Raw genomic sequence first — 16,549 nt, forward strand, 5'->3', positions numbered from 1 at the left:
ACCACCTAGCTATGGTAGTTATATTTAGCTGTATGGTATTTCTCCTCTCTAACCACCTACCACCTAGCTATGGTAGTTATAATTAGCTGTATTGTTTGACTCCTCTCTAACCACCTAGCTGGTTTGTAGAAATTTTTGCTAATTTATTAAAAAATATTAACGGAAATATCACATTTATGTAAGTATTCATACCCTTTACTCAATAGTTTTTTGAAGCAACTTTTGCTGAAATTAAAGCATTGCGTCTTCCTCGGTATGACGTTACAAGCTGTATTTGGGGATTTTCTACCATTCTTCTCTGCAGAGCCTCTCAAGCTCTGTCAGGTTGGATGGGGAGCGTTACTGCACAGCTATTTTCAGGTCTCTCCAGAGATGTTCAACTGGGTTCAAGTCCGGGCTCTGGCTGGGCAACTCAAGGACATTCAGAGACTTGTCCTGAAGCCACTCCTGCGTTGTCTTGGCTGTGTGCTTTGGGTCATTGTCTAGTCTGAGGTCCTGAGAGCTCTGGAGCAGGTTTTCATCAAGGATCTCTCTGTACTTTGCTCCGTTCATCTTTGCCTCGATCCTGACTAGTCTCCCAGTCCCTGCCGCTGAAAAACATCCAATCAGCATGATGCTGCCACCACCATGCTTCACTGTAGGGATGGTGCCAGGTTTCCTCCAGACGTGACGCTTGGCATTCAGGCCAAATAGTTCAATCTTGGTTTCATCAGACCAGACAATCTTGTTTCTAATGGTCTGAGAGTCTTTAGGTGCCTTTTGGCAAACACCAAGCTGGCTGTCATGTGCCTTTTACTGAGGAGTGGGTTCCGTCTGGCCACTCTACCATAAAGGCCTGATTGCTGGAGTGCTGCAGAGATGGCTGTCCTTTTGGAAAGTTCTCCCATCTCCACAGAGGAACTCTGGAGCTCAGTCAGAGTGACCATCGGGTTCTTGGTCACCTCCCTGACCAAGCCCCTTCTCCCCTGATTGCTCAGTTTGGCCGTGCGGCCGGCTCTAGGAAGAGTCTTGGTGGTTGCAAACTTCTTCCATTTAAGAATGATGGAGGCCACTGTGTTCTTGAGGACCTTCAATGCTTCAGAAAGGTTTTGGTACCCTTCCCAAATCTGTGCCTCGACATAATCCTGTCTCGGAGCTCTACGGCAATTCCTTCACCCTCATGGCTTGTTTTTTGCAATTACATGCACTGTCAACTGTCAACTGTCAACTGTCAACTGTCAACTGTGGGACCTTATATAGACAGGTGTGTGCCTTTCCAAATATTTTCCAATCAATTGAATTTACCACAGGTGGACTCCAATCAAGTTGTAGAAACATCTCAAAGATGATCAAAAGAAACAGGATGCACCTGAGCTCAATTTCGAGTCTCATAGCAAAGGGTCTGAATACTTATGTAAATAAGGTGTTTCTCTCTTCTTTTCTTTTTTTACATTTTTCTCTTTGTCATTATGGGGTGTTGTGTGTAGATTGATGCTGATTATTATTATTTTAATCCATTTTAGAATAAGACTGAAATGTAACAACATTTTGGAAAAATCAAGCGGTCTGAATACTTTCCGAATGCACTGTATTTAAAAGTTAGAGTTAGTTTTCTCATGCTGTCCCCTAGTTTCAATGTTTTATCCCCCCCCTGCAGGCCTTACGAGGAACTGACCAACTGCACCTTTTTCGTGGCACTCAAGATGCACTGCTTCTGGCCCAACCGGCTGATAGACGAACTCTTCATACGCCTCCACCGGGACTACTTTCACGACTGCGCTCTGACCGGCAGGCTGCTGCGGGACCCTCCTATACGTATCTTGGGGCCTTTCATTGGAGTGCCTGTGCTGGTCACTCTGCTCATGACTGCCCTAGTGGTGTGGAGCGGTAAATGCTGCCAGGGAATCGTGTAACTGTCTCATCCTGGGTGAAGGTGCCCCTGGGTACAGAATACAGATCTAGGATCAGTGTGCCCTGCCAAAATTCTAACTGAATCATTAGCGGAGGAAACGCAAAACTGACCCGAGGCCAGCTCCTAGGGATCAACCTGACCTCTTGGAGAACGAACTCCAGCTTATCTGATAGGGGAGACATGATGGAGGGGACACTGAACTGGGACAACGACAAGCAGAGATACCCAACCGCATACTAAGACTGTCATCGTTCTGGGATGTGTGTTGTACTGTGGCTCATCGATAACCCTAGAAATTCCAATTGAAAACATGCATTGTATTGTTGTAAACCACAAAGTGGCCAACCAAGAGAGGGCTAATGTGGTGTAGGGCTAATGTGGTGTAGGGCTAATGTGGTGTAGGGCTAATGTGGTGTAGGGCTAATGTGGTGTAGGGCTAATGTGGTGTAGGGCTAATGTGGTGTAGGGCTAATGTGGTGTAGGGCTAATGTGGTGTAGGGCTAATGTGGTGTAGGGCTAATGTGGTGTAGGGCTAATGTGGTGTAGGGCTAATGTGGTGTAGGGCTAATGTGGTGTAGGGCTAATGTGGTGTAGGGCTAATGTGGTGTAGGGCTAATGTGGTGTAGGGCATGGAGGACAGATAATAAATACCTTGTATGTCAACATCAATGCAACAACATCTGTAATGTAGCTTTGGGCACTAGCCAAGTCTTTACATGAACTGAATAGATGTATATAAAGGGCTTCATAGAAAAGGCTGTATTTGATCTAGACAGCCATGCCCAGTAGCCACACCTTTTAATCCGACAAAACAGGAATATACTTCATCAGAATATGTTGTCTTATATTCTACCGTTTCACAATGGATTACAGAGCCATTACCACTGTATGTACTGTCCCTATAGATACATGTGTCTGATTATTTATTAATTATTATCTATTAATGTGCATTCTAAACAGAGAAATAAAGGACAACAAATACTAATATGATAAAAGTGAAATAAGAAATTGTTTTTGGTATCCATTTATTTTGATATCAATATGATATTTGTTTGATATCCAAACATGAATGAGAACAGAATTGAAGTCCCACCTGAGGAGTGTAGAGATGCCCCTTCAGCCCACAGCCAGAACCAATACTTCTCTGCCCAGCACTGTGTCATACTACCATCCACCTACTACCATATCTATCAGATTCAGGAGTCAGAGTACTCCAACATCCCAGTACACACACATGTGTGGAGAAGTATCAAAAATACATTACAATATGAACCATTCAATAACAACCGGCTATTCTCATACTGTGGTGGGCAGAAGAAGAAGGCACACGTACGCACGCACACACACACACGACACACACACATTTGTCTTGTTTTATGAAAGGCAGTCAGCACGCCACACAATGAGTCAGCACACCAGAGGGCCCTGGGTCTCCCTGAAGGAGAATGGAAGAAATTAAAAGATTAAAAGCCGCTTTGATTGACAGCTCGCCTTAACACAAGTGGCAGAACATAGTCCCAAAGCCAGCTCGCCATAGCAACGGGGTTATTAATCTCAATGTGACTGCAGTAAAAAGGCCTCAGTCCCACCTATCTGAGAAATCTACTGCAGCCCTCATCCTCCACATACAACACCCGTTCTGCCAGTCACATTCTGTTAAAGGTCCCCAAAGCACACACATCCCTGGGTCGCTCCTCTTTCAGTTCGCTGCTGCTAGCGACTGGAACGAGCTGCAACAAACACTCAAACTGGACAGTTTTATCTCCATCTCTTCATTCAAAGACTCAATCATGGACACTCTTACTGACAGTTGTTGCTGGTTTGCATTATGTATTGTTGTCTCTATCTTCTTGCCCTTTGTGCTGTTGTCTGTGCACAATAATGTTTGTACCATGTTTTGTGCTGCTACCATGTTGTGTTGCTACCATGTTGTGTTGCTACCATGTTGTGTTGCTACCATGTTGTGTTGCTACCATGTTGTTGTCATGTGGTGTTGCTACCATGTTGTGTTGCTACCATGTTGTGTTGCTACCATGTTGTTGTCATGTGGTGTTGCTACCATGTTGTTGTCATGTTGCTACCATGCTGTGTTGTCATGTGTTGCTGCCTTGCTATGTTGTTGTCTTAGGTCTCTCTTTATGTAGTGTTGTGTTGTGTCTCTTGTCGTGATGTGTGTTTTGTCCTATATTTATTTATGTATATTTTTTTTATCCCAGCCCCCGTCCCCGCAGGAGGCTTTTTGCCTTTTGGTAAGGCCATCATTGTAAATAAGAATTTGTTCTTAACTGACTTGTCTAGTTAAATAAAAAATATATTTTCTTAAATGGACATGAATTAAAGCCTGGGCCCAGAGCTATAACAATATGGCCACTGTCCACTCCCTGTGGAGAAGGTGTGATCTATTATGTACCCAGCTGAACTGTTCACGTGTGTGTGTGTGTGTGTGTGTGTGTGTGTGTGTGTGTGTGTGTGTGTGTGTGTGTGTGTGTGTGTGTGTGTGTGTGTGTGTGTGTGTGTGTGTGTGTGTGTGTGTGTGTGTGACTGAGTGAGTGAGTGAGTGAGTGAGTGAGTGAGTGAGTGAGTGAGTGAGTGAGTGAGTGAGTGAGTGAGTGAGTGAGTGAGTGAGAGAGAGAGAGAGAGAGAGAGAGAGAGAGAGAAACAGGCCAGATGGGCTTGATAAGTGAAACCTCACAGTAACATCTCACCTACAGTGATATAATCTAAAGGAATGTACAGAGATGAAGCCTAAATGAATGTACAGAGATGAAGCCTAAAGGAATATACAGAGATGAAGCCTAAAGGAATGTACAGAGATGAAGCCTAAATGAATGTACAGAGATGAAGCCTAAATGAATGTACAGAGATGAAGCCTAAATGAATATACAGAGATGAAGCCTAAAGGAATATACAGAGATGAAGCCTAAAGGAATGTACAGAGATGAAGCCTAAAGGAATATACAGAGATGAAGCCTAAAGGAATGTACAGAGATGAAGCCTAAAGGAATGTACAGAGATGAAGCCTAAAGGAATGTACAGAGATGAAGCCTAAAGGAATATACAGAGATGAAGCCTAAAGGAATGTACAGAGATGAAGCCTAGAGGAATATACAGAGATGAAGCCTAAAGGAATATACAGAGATGAAGCCTAGAGGAATATACAGAGATGAAGCCTAAAGGAATATACAGAGATGAAGCCTAAAGGAATATACAGAGATGAAGCCTAAAGGAATATACAGAGATGAAGCCTAGAGGAATATACAGAGATGAAGCCTAAAGGAATATACAGAGATGAAGCCTAAAGGAATATACAGAGATGAAGCCTAAAGTAATATACAGAGATGAAGCCTAGAGGAATATACAAAGATGAAGCCTAGAGGAATATACAGAGATGAAGCCTAAAGGAATATACAGAGATGAAGCCTAAAGGAATATACAGAGATGAAGCCTAAAGGAATATACAGAGATGAAGCCTAAAGGAATATACAGAGATGAAGCCTAAAGGAATATACAGAGATGAAGCCTAAAGGAATATACAGAGATGAAGCCTAAATGAATGTACAGCCTAAAATAGCCTTATAACACCTTACAAACACTGTCACCTATTGAGCCAAATCTAATAGAGCGGTAAGTGATTGTAATGAGTTACAGGAATGCAATCAGAAAACATTAGCCAGTGAGTCCGCACTGTTTGATTGAATCATTAGGAATGTAATGGATGTGTGATGACCACCTGTGGAGTGCACATGCATTGGTCCTTATCAGTATCGTCATGGTGACTGACCGACCTTGTTGTTAAGCATCTGGGGATCAGCGTTCTATGTATTAGCTGTCATTAGTAAGATAATGACTTTTGAGATTGGTATGGAAAGCAGACCATGGTGACTTAGGGAGAGAGGAAGAAAGTGAATACAATGTAAAGTGATAGTGAAAACATCCCGAGACCTGACGCCAATGAATCAGGAGAACCACTCGCACGTAGCTTATTCATAGCTATTTATAAGTCCTCTCATCTTCCACACTAAGCCACCCACCGTCTCAAACCCACACCATCACCCAGAAAGCCCTCTGGCTCCCTATTACCCCTGTCTCAGCTGGCCTGCTGTCAGCTTGGCTATATCATCATTATGGTGGTTCCAGACACTAGTCCCAGACATGGGGCTCCAACCTCAGCCACAGACAGAGACCAATAGCCCGGTAACACTAAGTTAATTCAACTCTAGTCCTTAGAGAGGAGGGGAAGATGGTACGGTAGGCATCTGACATTACATCTGAAGAGGAGAAACACAACTGATATAAAGGACCTGGGGTGTATTCAATAGGAACGCGCAAACAGGCCCAAACGGGAGGGAAAAACCTGAACTAAAGGTTTTTCTACGGTGTGCACTAATGAATACACCCTTGTAGTCTCAGGGAAGCTACTTCAGAGAAGGCTTGTTGAACGCTTCCATGTTGAGGCCTGGAGTCAGAGTTTACTGGGTCAGGTATACCCAGGTGGCTATGAGTTGTGGCTATGAGTTGTGGCTATGAGTTGGGTCTATGTTGTGGCTATGAGGTGGGGCTATGAGTTGGGGCTATGATTTGGGGCTATCAGTTGGGGCTAAGAGTTGGGTCTATGTTGTGGCTATGAGTTGGGTCTATGAGTTGAGGCTATGAGTTGGGGCTATGAGTTGGGGCTATGAGTTGGGTCTATGTTGTGGCTATGAGTTGGGGCTATGTCGTGGCTATGAGTTGGGGCTATGAGGTGGGGCTATAAAGTGTTGCTATGAGGTGGGGCTATAAGGTGGGACTATGAGGTGGGACTATGAGGTGGGGCTATGAGTTGGGACTATGAGGTGGGACTATGAGGTGTGGCTATGAGTTGGGGCCATAAGGTGGGGCTATGAGGGGGGGCTATAAAGTGTTGCTATGAGGTGGGGCTATGAGGTGGGGCTATAAGGTGGGACTATAAGGTGGGGCTATAAAGTGGGGCTATGAGGTGGGACTATAAGGTGGGACTATGAGGTGGGGCTATAAAGTGTTGCTATGAGGTGGGACTATGAGGTGGGACTATGAGTTGGGACTATGAGGTGTGGCTATGAGTTGGGGCTATAAGGTGGGACTATGAGGTGGGGCTATAAAGTGTTGCTATGAGGTGGGGCTATAAGGTGGGACTATGAGGTGGGACTATAAGGTGGGGCTATGAGTTGGGGCTATGAGGTGGGGCTATAAAGTGTTGCTATGAGGTGGGGCTATAAGGTGGGACTATGAGGTGGGACTATAAGGTGGGGCTATAAAGTGGGGCTATGAGGTGGGGCTATAAGGTGGGGCATTGAGGTGGGACTATGAGGTGGGGCTATAAAGTGTTGCTATGAGGTGGGGCTATAAGGTGTTGCTATGAGGTGTGGCTATGAGTTGGGGCCATAAGGTGGGGCTATGAGTTGGGGTTATGAGTTTGGACTATGAGGTGGGACTATGAGTTGTGGCTATGAGTTGGGGTCATAAGGTGGGGCTATGAGGTGGGGCTATAAAGTGTTGCTATGAGGTGGGGCTATGTCGTGGCTATGAGTTGGGGCTATGAGGTGGGGCTATGAGTTGGGACTATGAGGTCGGACTATGAGGTGTGGCTATGAGTTGGGGCCATAAGGTGGGGCAATGAGGTGGGGCTATAAGGTGGGACTATGAGGTGGGGCTATGAGTTGGGACTATGAGTTTGGACTATGAGGTGGGGCTATAAAGTGGGACTATGAGGTGGGACTATAAGGTGGGGCTATGAGATGGGGCTATAAAGTGTTGCTATGAGGTGGGGCTATAAGGTGGGGCTATAAAGTGTTGCTATGAGGTGGGGCTATAAGGTGGGACTATGAGGTGGGACTATAAGGTGGGGCTATAAAGTGTGGCTATGAGGTGGGGCTATGAGTTGGGGCCATAAGGTGGGGCTATGAGTTGGGGTTATGAGTTGAGGCTATGAGGTGGGGCTATGAGGTGTGGCTATGAGTTGGGGCCATAAGGTGGGGCTATGAGTTGTGGCTATGAGTTGAGGTAGGGAAAGTATTACTTTATTCTACCACTAGGGGCACCATATGGCATTTCAGATGGTGAGACCTCACTACTGTCAGAGACCGACTCCTGCCAGGCAGGATCTCAGTCCTACTCCTCTGAAAACACATGCACACACACACATCAGCCTCAACACTCAGAGGGACACAGAGGGAGCATTGTATTTTAACAAGCTGTTTCTTTATAAAACAAGAAATGGTTGAACTCTTCGGGTATCTAGACTATTCTGAAACATCGTAAACATCTTCTTTAGGTGGTATTGGAGCTCATGTCGGTTCACTTTTCATTTTGACTTTGATGGACTAATGATTTAAGTTGCATGTAACATGTGGTCTTGTTTGTTGGAATGTGTAACCCCTCTTTTAGTTATTTCATTTTGCCATTAGATGCAACAGAAAACATCAAGGGAAGATGAGGGTCTGTAGGGTTTGCTGCTTCTTTGCCCCAGATCAGGCTGCAGCAGGTTTGCAGGCCAGCCAGTAGAAATACTTGACCACCACTGTGATCTCTGTGTCTGGATTCGACTCCCCCATCACAGACAGCAACCTAGGCCAGAAGAGGAGGAGTGGAACAGAGTGAGTGACAGTCAAAGAAGATGGTCATCAGCTCACTCAGATTTTCTTAGAGATGAGAAATTCAACTAATTTCAAACCAACCTGCACTGCAGTATTTATGGAATTGTGTTCAAATGTTTATATATATAAACCTATAAGCAGATGAGTCTCCCCTCATAGATAGGTGCTTCCAGCGTTCATAATTGTAAAAGAAGTGTGCAGACAGTAGTTTGTAAAAATAAACATGGCGTAAACATTGCTAAAGGCACATTCAATTTAATTCCAGCCTGAAAATAATTTTGAGCACCTGTGTGCTGAAGCTCACCTGTTCCTGAAGGCCTGGGAGAACTTGTGGGCTTCCACTGGATCCTGCTTCAGCAACGCCTGATAGCTAGAGAAGGTCTCCACCATGCCGATGTAGCCACTCAGAGGCATCGGGCTCCTCATCCGCAGACACTCATGCCTGGAAAGAGCAACACAAAAACACTGAACAAAATCAGAATACTATTTTATGCTAAGCTAGGCCAGGCCAGGCTATTCTATGCTAGGCTAAGCTATGCTATTCTATGATACTCTAGACCAGGCTATGCTATGCTATGCTATGCTATGCTAGGCTATGGTATGCTAGTATACTGATATTCATGGCAATCGTAAAGTATTCCGAGCCCTTAACCCCTCCACATTTTATTAAGTTACAACCTTATTATTTTTAAAGTATTCAGACCCTTTAGTCAGGACTTTGTTGAAGCACCTTAGGAAGCGATTGAGTCTTCTTGGGTATGATGCTACAAGCTTGGCACACCTGTATTTGGGGAGTTTCTCCAATTCTTCTCTACATATCCTCTCATGCTCTGTCAGGTTGGATGGTGAGCGTTGCTGCACAGCTATTTTCAGGTCTCTCCAGAAGTGTAGGATCGGGTTCAGGTCCGGGCTCTGGCTGGGCCACTCAAGGATATTCAGAGACTTGTCCTGAAGCCACTCCAGCGTTCTCTTGGCTGTTTGCTTAGGGTCTTTGTCCTGTTGGAAGGTGAACCTTCGCCCAAGTCTGAGGTCCGGAGGAGCAGGTTTTCATCAAGGATCTGTTCATCTTTCCCTCGATCCTGACTAGTCTCCTAGTCCCTGCCACTGAAAAACATCCAAACAGCATGATACTGCCACCACCATGCTTCACAGTAGGGATGGTGCCAGGTTTCCTCCAGACGTGACACTTGGCATTCAGGCCAAAGAGTTCAATCTTGGTTTCATCAGACCAGAGAATCTTGTTTCTCATGGTTTGAGAGTCTTTAGGTGCCTTTTGTGTCATATATATATATTTTTTTATTTAACCTTTATTTAACTAGGCAAGTCAGTTAAGAACAAATTCTTATTTACAATGACAGCCTACAGCAGCCAAACCTGCACCGCCCTATGGGACTCCCAATCACAGCCAGATGTGATACAGCCTGGATTCGAACCAGGGACTGTAGTGACACCTCTTGCACTGAGATGCAGTGCCTTAGACCGCTGCGCCACTCGGGAGCCCCATGTGCCTTTTAATGAGGAGTGGCTTCCATCTGGCCACTCTACCATAAAGGCCTGATTAGTGGAGTTCTGCAGAGATGGTTGCCCTTCTGGAAGGTTCTCCCATCTCCACAGAGGAACTCTAGAGCTCTGTCAGAGTGACCATTGGGTTCTTGGTCATCTCCCTGACCAAGACCCTTCTCCCCCGATTGCTCAGTTTGGCCGGGCGGCAGACATTTTTTGGTACCCTTCCCCAGATCTGTGCCTTGACACAGTCCTGTCTCGGAACTCTACGGACAATTCCTTCACCCTCATAGCTTGGTTTTTGCTCTGAAATGCACTGTCAACTATGGGACCTTATATAGACAGGTGTGTGCCTTTCCAAATCATGTCAAAATCCCCAAAAATTACCACAGGTGGATTCCAGTCAAGTTGTAGAAACATCTCATGGATGATCAATTATACAGGATGCACCTCAGCTCAATATCATAGCAAATGGTGTGAATACTTACGTAAAGATTTGCAAAAATGTCTAAAAACATGTTTTTGCTTCATCATTGTGGGGTATTGTGCATAGATTGCTGAGGAATTTTTATTTATTTAATCCATTTTAGAATAAGGCTGTAACGTAACAAAATGTGGAAAACGTCAAGGGGTCTGAATACTTTCTGAAGGCACTGTGTACACAGTAGACACAGAGCCAGCAAGATATAATGTAGTAGTCTTTGGATACCTTGGCTTTTCAGCAGCACTCACCACTCTTTGTCTGGGTACGGGCATGAGTCATACATCTGTTTGTAGAGAGGGACAGTGGTAGTACCTATGTGGCCACTGCGAAATGGCAGCAGGTTCTTGTAGAACTGGAGGGGGACATGAATAAGGTAGTATTTTTTTTCTGTTGTTTTCGTACTCTGAATTACTTTCCCATTGTTTCCTTACTCTGAAGTCACAAAGTTTGCACACTTCATAGAAGGCCAGATCTCAGTGTACATTGAACTCAGAGAGTGTTACGTTTAACCCTTTCACAGAGTACCAATGAGTCCCAATTATCCAGCGTTAAAATGGTACATTTAACACTGAGATAGTGGGACATCTGTACATAGTCAGTTGGTCAGTTGATTGTATGTGATGTTGTCTCCATCTGGAGCAGCCTACTATTTTTAATTATCTTATAAATTAAATCAATCAATTCCTCAGTGGTTTGATATCTGACCTGATGACAGATGTCAGTAAGAGTGTGTGAGTGTTGTCCGTACTCCAGGTCCATGTCCAGGGTATAACTGATCAGGGCCAGACACCCTCTGGGCTTCAGCAGCCTGTCTGCCTCCTGGAGGAACCGTGGACGGTCGAACCAGTGGGCCGCGGTCATGGACGTCACCAAGTCTGCCCCGCCGTCAGCAAACGGTAACTCCTCTGCAGGACACTGCCTGTGGGGTTATGGGAGATGTGAGACAATGTATGCACGCTGGTTAAAGGGTTACACATTTTGGATGTTTAACTGGTGACGTTTGGACCTCAAAGTGTCTGTGTTAATTATGTTACTAGTTAAAACTACAGGGATGTTTCAATGGGGTACGGTATCAAAAACATGATAATTACATCTAAATATGAAGAAGAAATGAATGAATACTTCATTGTCCAATAGACACTGTTGTCTGCCAACAGTACCAACATTCCTGACAGACATATAACACATCACAATACATACTACACTTCACTTATAAAAGTATGACCTTGGATTGACCTTGATCCTTGATAGGACAACAAAGCAATTCCCGCCCACTATCCTGCATGCCCCTCCCCCTTCTCACCTGTAGAAGATATTTGGGGCGCTGCTATTGGCCAGAGCCACCTCCAGCTGGGCGGGGCTGATGTCAGTCCCGATCACCTGGGTAAAGTGAGGTGCCAGTAGAAGTGTCCCCTGTCCCGAGCCACAGCCTACGTCCACGGCAAGGTCAAACGGCCTTCCTTTCTGAAGTGACAATAACATCGGAAGTCAGCGTTACATCAGCGTTATATCAGCGTTATACAGTTTGTGAAAAAACAAATTACGCTATTAAATCCAGATAGGCACAATTATAGCAGCCAAATACATACGATTAGATTGGTTTGGGCTTCCACAATCGTGAACAATTTTTGTTCACAAAAATCATTCGAACAGGGCAAGGGTCTAGGGGCAAACTACATTCCCTGCACACACACACACGCTCACACACACACGCTCACACACACACGCACACACGCACACACACACACACACACACACACACACACACACACACACACACACACACACACACACACACACACACACACACACACACACACACACACACACACACACACACACACACACACACACACACACACACACACACCCCCCCCCCCTTACCATATTCTCCAGAAATCCCAGTATCTCTGTGATCAGTTCCTGTGGGGGGGACACCCTGTACCTCTGGTAGGAAGCTGCGTGTTCTTTGCCCTCAAAGCGGCGGTGAGCCATGTTACCGTGCTGTTGCCGTGCTGAGTCAGAATGAGAGAGAGAGTTCTGAGGACACTGACTACCTCTGGGACACTAACATCAGACACAGAGGTTGTTTATTAACCACCAGGGCTTCGTCCCAAATTATCTCTCCTTCCTCCCAGAGTGTGCACTTGTTCACTTCCCTTTGCAAATTTCAAAGGAAATGTAACTGGTATAAGAAATACTGTGGAAAACCCCTCAAGCCCATGTCTCCACCAATACAATGCGTTTAGATCTGTGGTAGTGAACGAGTGCAGGGAACAAGTGTACACTTCAGGAGAAAGGAGATATTATTGGGATGCACTCCCCAATTCAATCCAATGCAGGTAAAGGAAACCACACTATTTTGCTACACTTCCTTCGGAGGACAGAAGAGGTCAGTATTAGACAGAGTATGCCCCGTAGGAGCTGGGGCTGGGGCTGGGGCTGGGATTGGGGACAGAGACAGAGAGAGACAGAGACAGAGACAGAGAGCAGGGATAGAGACAGAGACAGATAGCAAGGACAGAGACAGAGAGCAGGGACAGAGACAGAGACAGAGAGCAGGGACAGAGACAGAGACAGAGACAGAGACAGAGACAGAGACAGAGACAGAGACAGAGACAGAGACAGAGACAGATAGCAAGGACAGAGACAGAGACAGAGACAGAGACAGAGACAGAGACAGAGACAGAGACAGATAGCAAGGACAGAGACAGAGAGCAGGGACAGAGACAGAGACAGAGAGCAGGGACAGAGACAGAGACAGAGACAGAGACAGAGACAGAGAGCAAGGACAGAGACAGAGACAAAGAGCAGGGACAGAGACAAAGACAGAGACAGAGACAGAGAGCAGGGACAGAGACAGAGAGCAGGGACAGGGACAGAGAGCAGGGACAGGGACAGAGAGCAGGGACAGAGACAGAGAGCAGGGACAGAGACAGAGACAGAGAGCAGGGATAGAGACAGAGACAGATAGCAAGGACAGAGACAGAGAGCAGGGACAGAGACAGAGACAGAGAGCAGGGACAGAGACAGAGACAGAGAGCAGGGACAGAGACAGAGACAGAGACAGAGACAGAGAGCAAGGACAGAGACAGAGACAAAGAGCAGGGACAGAGACAAAGACAGAGACAGAGAGCAGGGACAGAGACAGAGAGCAGGGACAGGGACAGGGACAGGGACAGAGAGCAGGGACAGGGACAGAGAGCAGGGACAGAGACAGAGAGCAGGGACAGAGACAGAGACAGAGACAGAGACAGAGACAGAGACAGAGAGCAAGGACAGAGACAGAGACAAAGAGCAGGGACAGAGACAAAGACAGAGACAGAGAGCAGGGACAGAGACAGAGAGCAGGGACAGGGACAGAGAGCAGGGACAGGGACAGAGAGCAGGGACAGAGACAGAGAGCAGGGACAGAGACAGAGAGCAGGGACAGAGACAGAGAGCAGGGACAGAGACAGAGACAGAGAGCAGGGACAGGGACAGGAACAGAGAGCAGAGACAGAGACATATGGGTACATATGAGATCAACAGCCTTTACAGATTGAATCCAGTCATATACTGTTCCAAATTCTTCAAATCCAATTTTATTGGTCACATACACAAGTTTAGCAGATGTTAATGCGAGTGTAGCAAAATGCTTGTGCTTCTAGTTCCGACACTGCAGCAATATCTAACAAGTAATCTAACAATGCCACAACAACTACCTAATACACACAAATCTAAGTAAAGGAATGAAATAAGAATATATACAGTACATATAAATATATGGATGAGCAATGACAGAGCGGCATAGACAAGATGCAATAGATTGTATAAAATACAGTATATAGATATGAGATGAGTAATGCAGGACATGTAAACATTAAAGTGGCATTATTAAAGTGACTAGTTATACATTTATTAAAGTGGCCAATGATTTCAAGTCTGTATGTAGGCAGCAGCCTCTCTGTGTTAGTGATGGCTGTTTAACATTCTGATGGCCTTGAGATAGAATCTGTTTTTCAGTCTCTCGGTCCCAGCTTTGATGCACCTGTACTGACCTCGCCTTCTGGATGGTTGTGGGGTGAACAGGCAGTGGCTCGGGTGGTTGATGTCCTTGATGGTCTTTTTGGTCTTCCTGTGACATCGGGTGCTGTAGGTGTCCTGGAGGGCAGGTAGTTTGCCCCCGGTGATGCGTTTTGCAGACCGCACTACCCTCTGGAGAGCCTTACGATTGTGGGCGGTGCAGTTGCCGTACCAGGCGGTGATACAGCCCGACCGGATGCTCTCAATTGTGCATCTGTAGAAGTTTGTGAGGGTTTTAGGTGACAAGCAACATTTCTTCAGCCTCCTGGGGTTGAAGAGGCGCTGTTGCGCCTTCTTCACCCCACTGTCTGTGAGGGTGGATCTTTTCAGTTTGTCCTTGATGTGTACGCCAGGGAACTTAAAACTTTCCACCTTCTCCACTGCTGTCTTTTTGATGTGGATAGGGAGTTGCTCCTTCTGCTGTTTCCTGAAGTCCACGATCATCTCCTTTGTTTTGTTAATGTTGAGTGAGAGGTTGTTTTCCTGACACCACACTCCGAGTGCCCTCACCTCCTCCCTGTAGGCTGTCTCGTCGTTGTTGATAATCAAGCCTACCACTGTTGATGATTGAGTTGGAGGTGTGCATGGCCACGCAGTCATGGGTGAACAGGGAGTACAGGAGGGGGCTGAGCATGCACCATTGTGGGGCCCCAGTGTTAAGGATCAGCGAATTGTAGATGTTGTTTCCTACTTTCACCACCTGGGGGTGGCCCGTCAGGAAGTCCAGGACCCAATTGCACAGGGTGGGGTTGAGACCCAGTGCCTCAAGCTTAATGATGAGCTTGGAGTGTACTATGGTGTTGAACGCTGAGCTATAGTCAATAAACAGTATTCTTACATAGGTATTCCTCTTGTCCAGATGGGATAGGGCAGTGTGCACTGTGATGGTGATTGCATCATCTGTGGACCTATTAGGGCGGTAAGCAAATGGTCTGTCCTGTCTGGCTTGGTGTTGACAGTGTATGCTGAGAGAGGTAGAAATGTTCCATTTCTGAATGAGTCTTCCCATTGAGAATGATGATCCAGTGAAATACACAACAGATACTATTCCTCATTCTGACATGGAGAAGAAGGAAGAGGGTATTTTTATTAATTTATTACAACATCTGATTACCTGACAGATGTCTCCTTTTAGATTTGTTGAGGCCTGTGGTGGTTGGGGGTGAAGAGAGAGTTGGTCAGGGTGGTGGTTGGGGGTGGAGAGAGAGTTGGTCAGGGTGGTGGTGGTTGGGGGTGGAGAGAGAGTTGGTCAGAGTGGTGGTGGATGGGAGTGGAGAGAGAGTTGGTCAGGGTGGTGGTGGTTGGGGGTGGAGAGAGAGTTGGTCAGGGTGGTTGGGGTTGGGAGTGGAGAGAGAGTTGGTCAGGGTGGTGGTGTTTGGGGGTGGAGAGAGAGTTGGTCAGGTTGGTGGTGGATGGGAGTGGAGAGAGAGTTGGTCAGAGTGGTGGTGGATGGAAGTGGAGAGAGAGTTGGTCAGGGTGGTGGTGTTTGGGGGTGGGGAGAGAGTTGGTCAGGGTGGTGGTGGATGGGAGTGGAGAGAGTTGGTCAGGGTGGTGGTGGTTGGGGATGGAGAGAGAGTTGGTCAGAGTGGTGGTGGTTGGGGTGGAGAGAGAGTTGGTCAGAGTGGTGGTGGTTGGGGTGGAGAGAGAGTTGGTCAGGGTGCTGGTGGTGGGGAGTGGAGAGAGAGTTGGTCAGGGTGGTGGTGGTGGTGGATGGAAGTGGAGAGAGAGTTGGTCAGAGTGGTGGTGGTTGGGGGTGGAGAGAGAGTTGGTCAGGGTGGTGGTGGATGTAAGTGGAGAGAGAGTTGGTCAGGGTGGTGGTGGTTGGGGTGGAGAGAGAGTTGGTCAGGGTGCTGGTGGTGGGGAGTGGAGAGAGAGTTGGTCAGGGTGGTGGTGGTGGTGGATGGAAGTGGAGAGAGAGTTGGTCAGAGTGGTGGTGGTTGGGGGTGGAGAGAGAGTTGGTCAGGGTGGTGGTGGATGTAAGTGGAGAGAGAGTTG

At 46.5% G+C, this 16,549-nt stretch overlaps 1 protein-coding gene across 1 annotated transcript; it reads right to left on the bottom strand.

Moving 5' to 3' along the window:
• Positions 1-8,070: 8,070 nt before the first annotated feature.
• Positions 8,071-12,534, bottom strand: LOC120039119 (putative methyltransferase DDB_G0268948). The gene is made up of 6 exons (XM_038984642.1): positions 12,374-12,534; positions 11,793-11,953; positions 11,195-11,408; positions 10,738-10,841; positions 8,807-8,944; positions 8,071-8,473 (listed from the first exon to the last, which is right to left on the bottom strand). The coding sequence occupies exons 1-6, from the start codon at positions 12,482-12,484 to the stop codon at positions 8,377-8,379; spliced, it is 825 nt and encodes a 274-aa protein (XP_038840570.1). The 5' UTR covers positions 12,485-12,534; the 3' UTR covers positions 8,071-8,376.
• Between the last annotated feature and the right edge of the window lie 4,015 nt (positions 12,535-16,549).

The sequence above is a fragment of the Salvelinus namaycush genome, unplaced genomic scaffold (assembly GCF_016432855.1).
Source record: "Salvelinus namaycush isolate Seneca unplaced genomic scaffold, SaNama_1.0 Scaffold255, whole genome shotgun sequence".
In the NCBI taxonomy this organism is placed as follows: domain Eukaryota; kingdom Metazoa; phylum Chordata; class Actinopteri; order Salmoniformes; family Salmonidae; genus Salvelinus; species Salvelinus namaycush.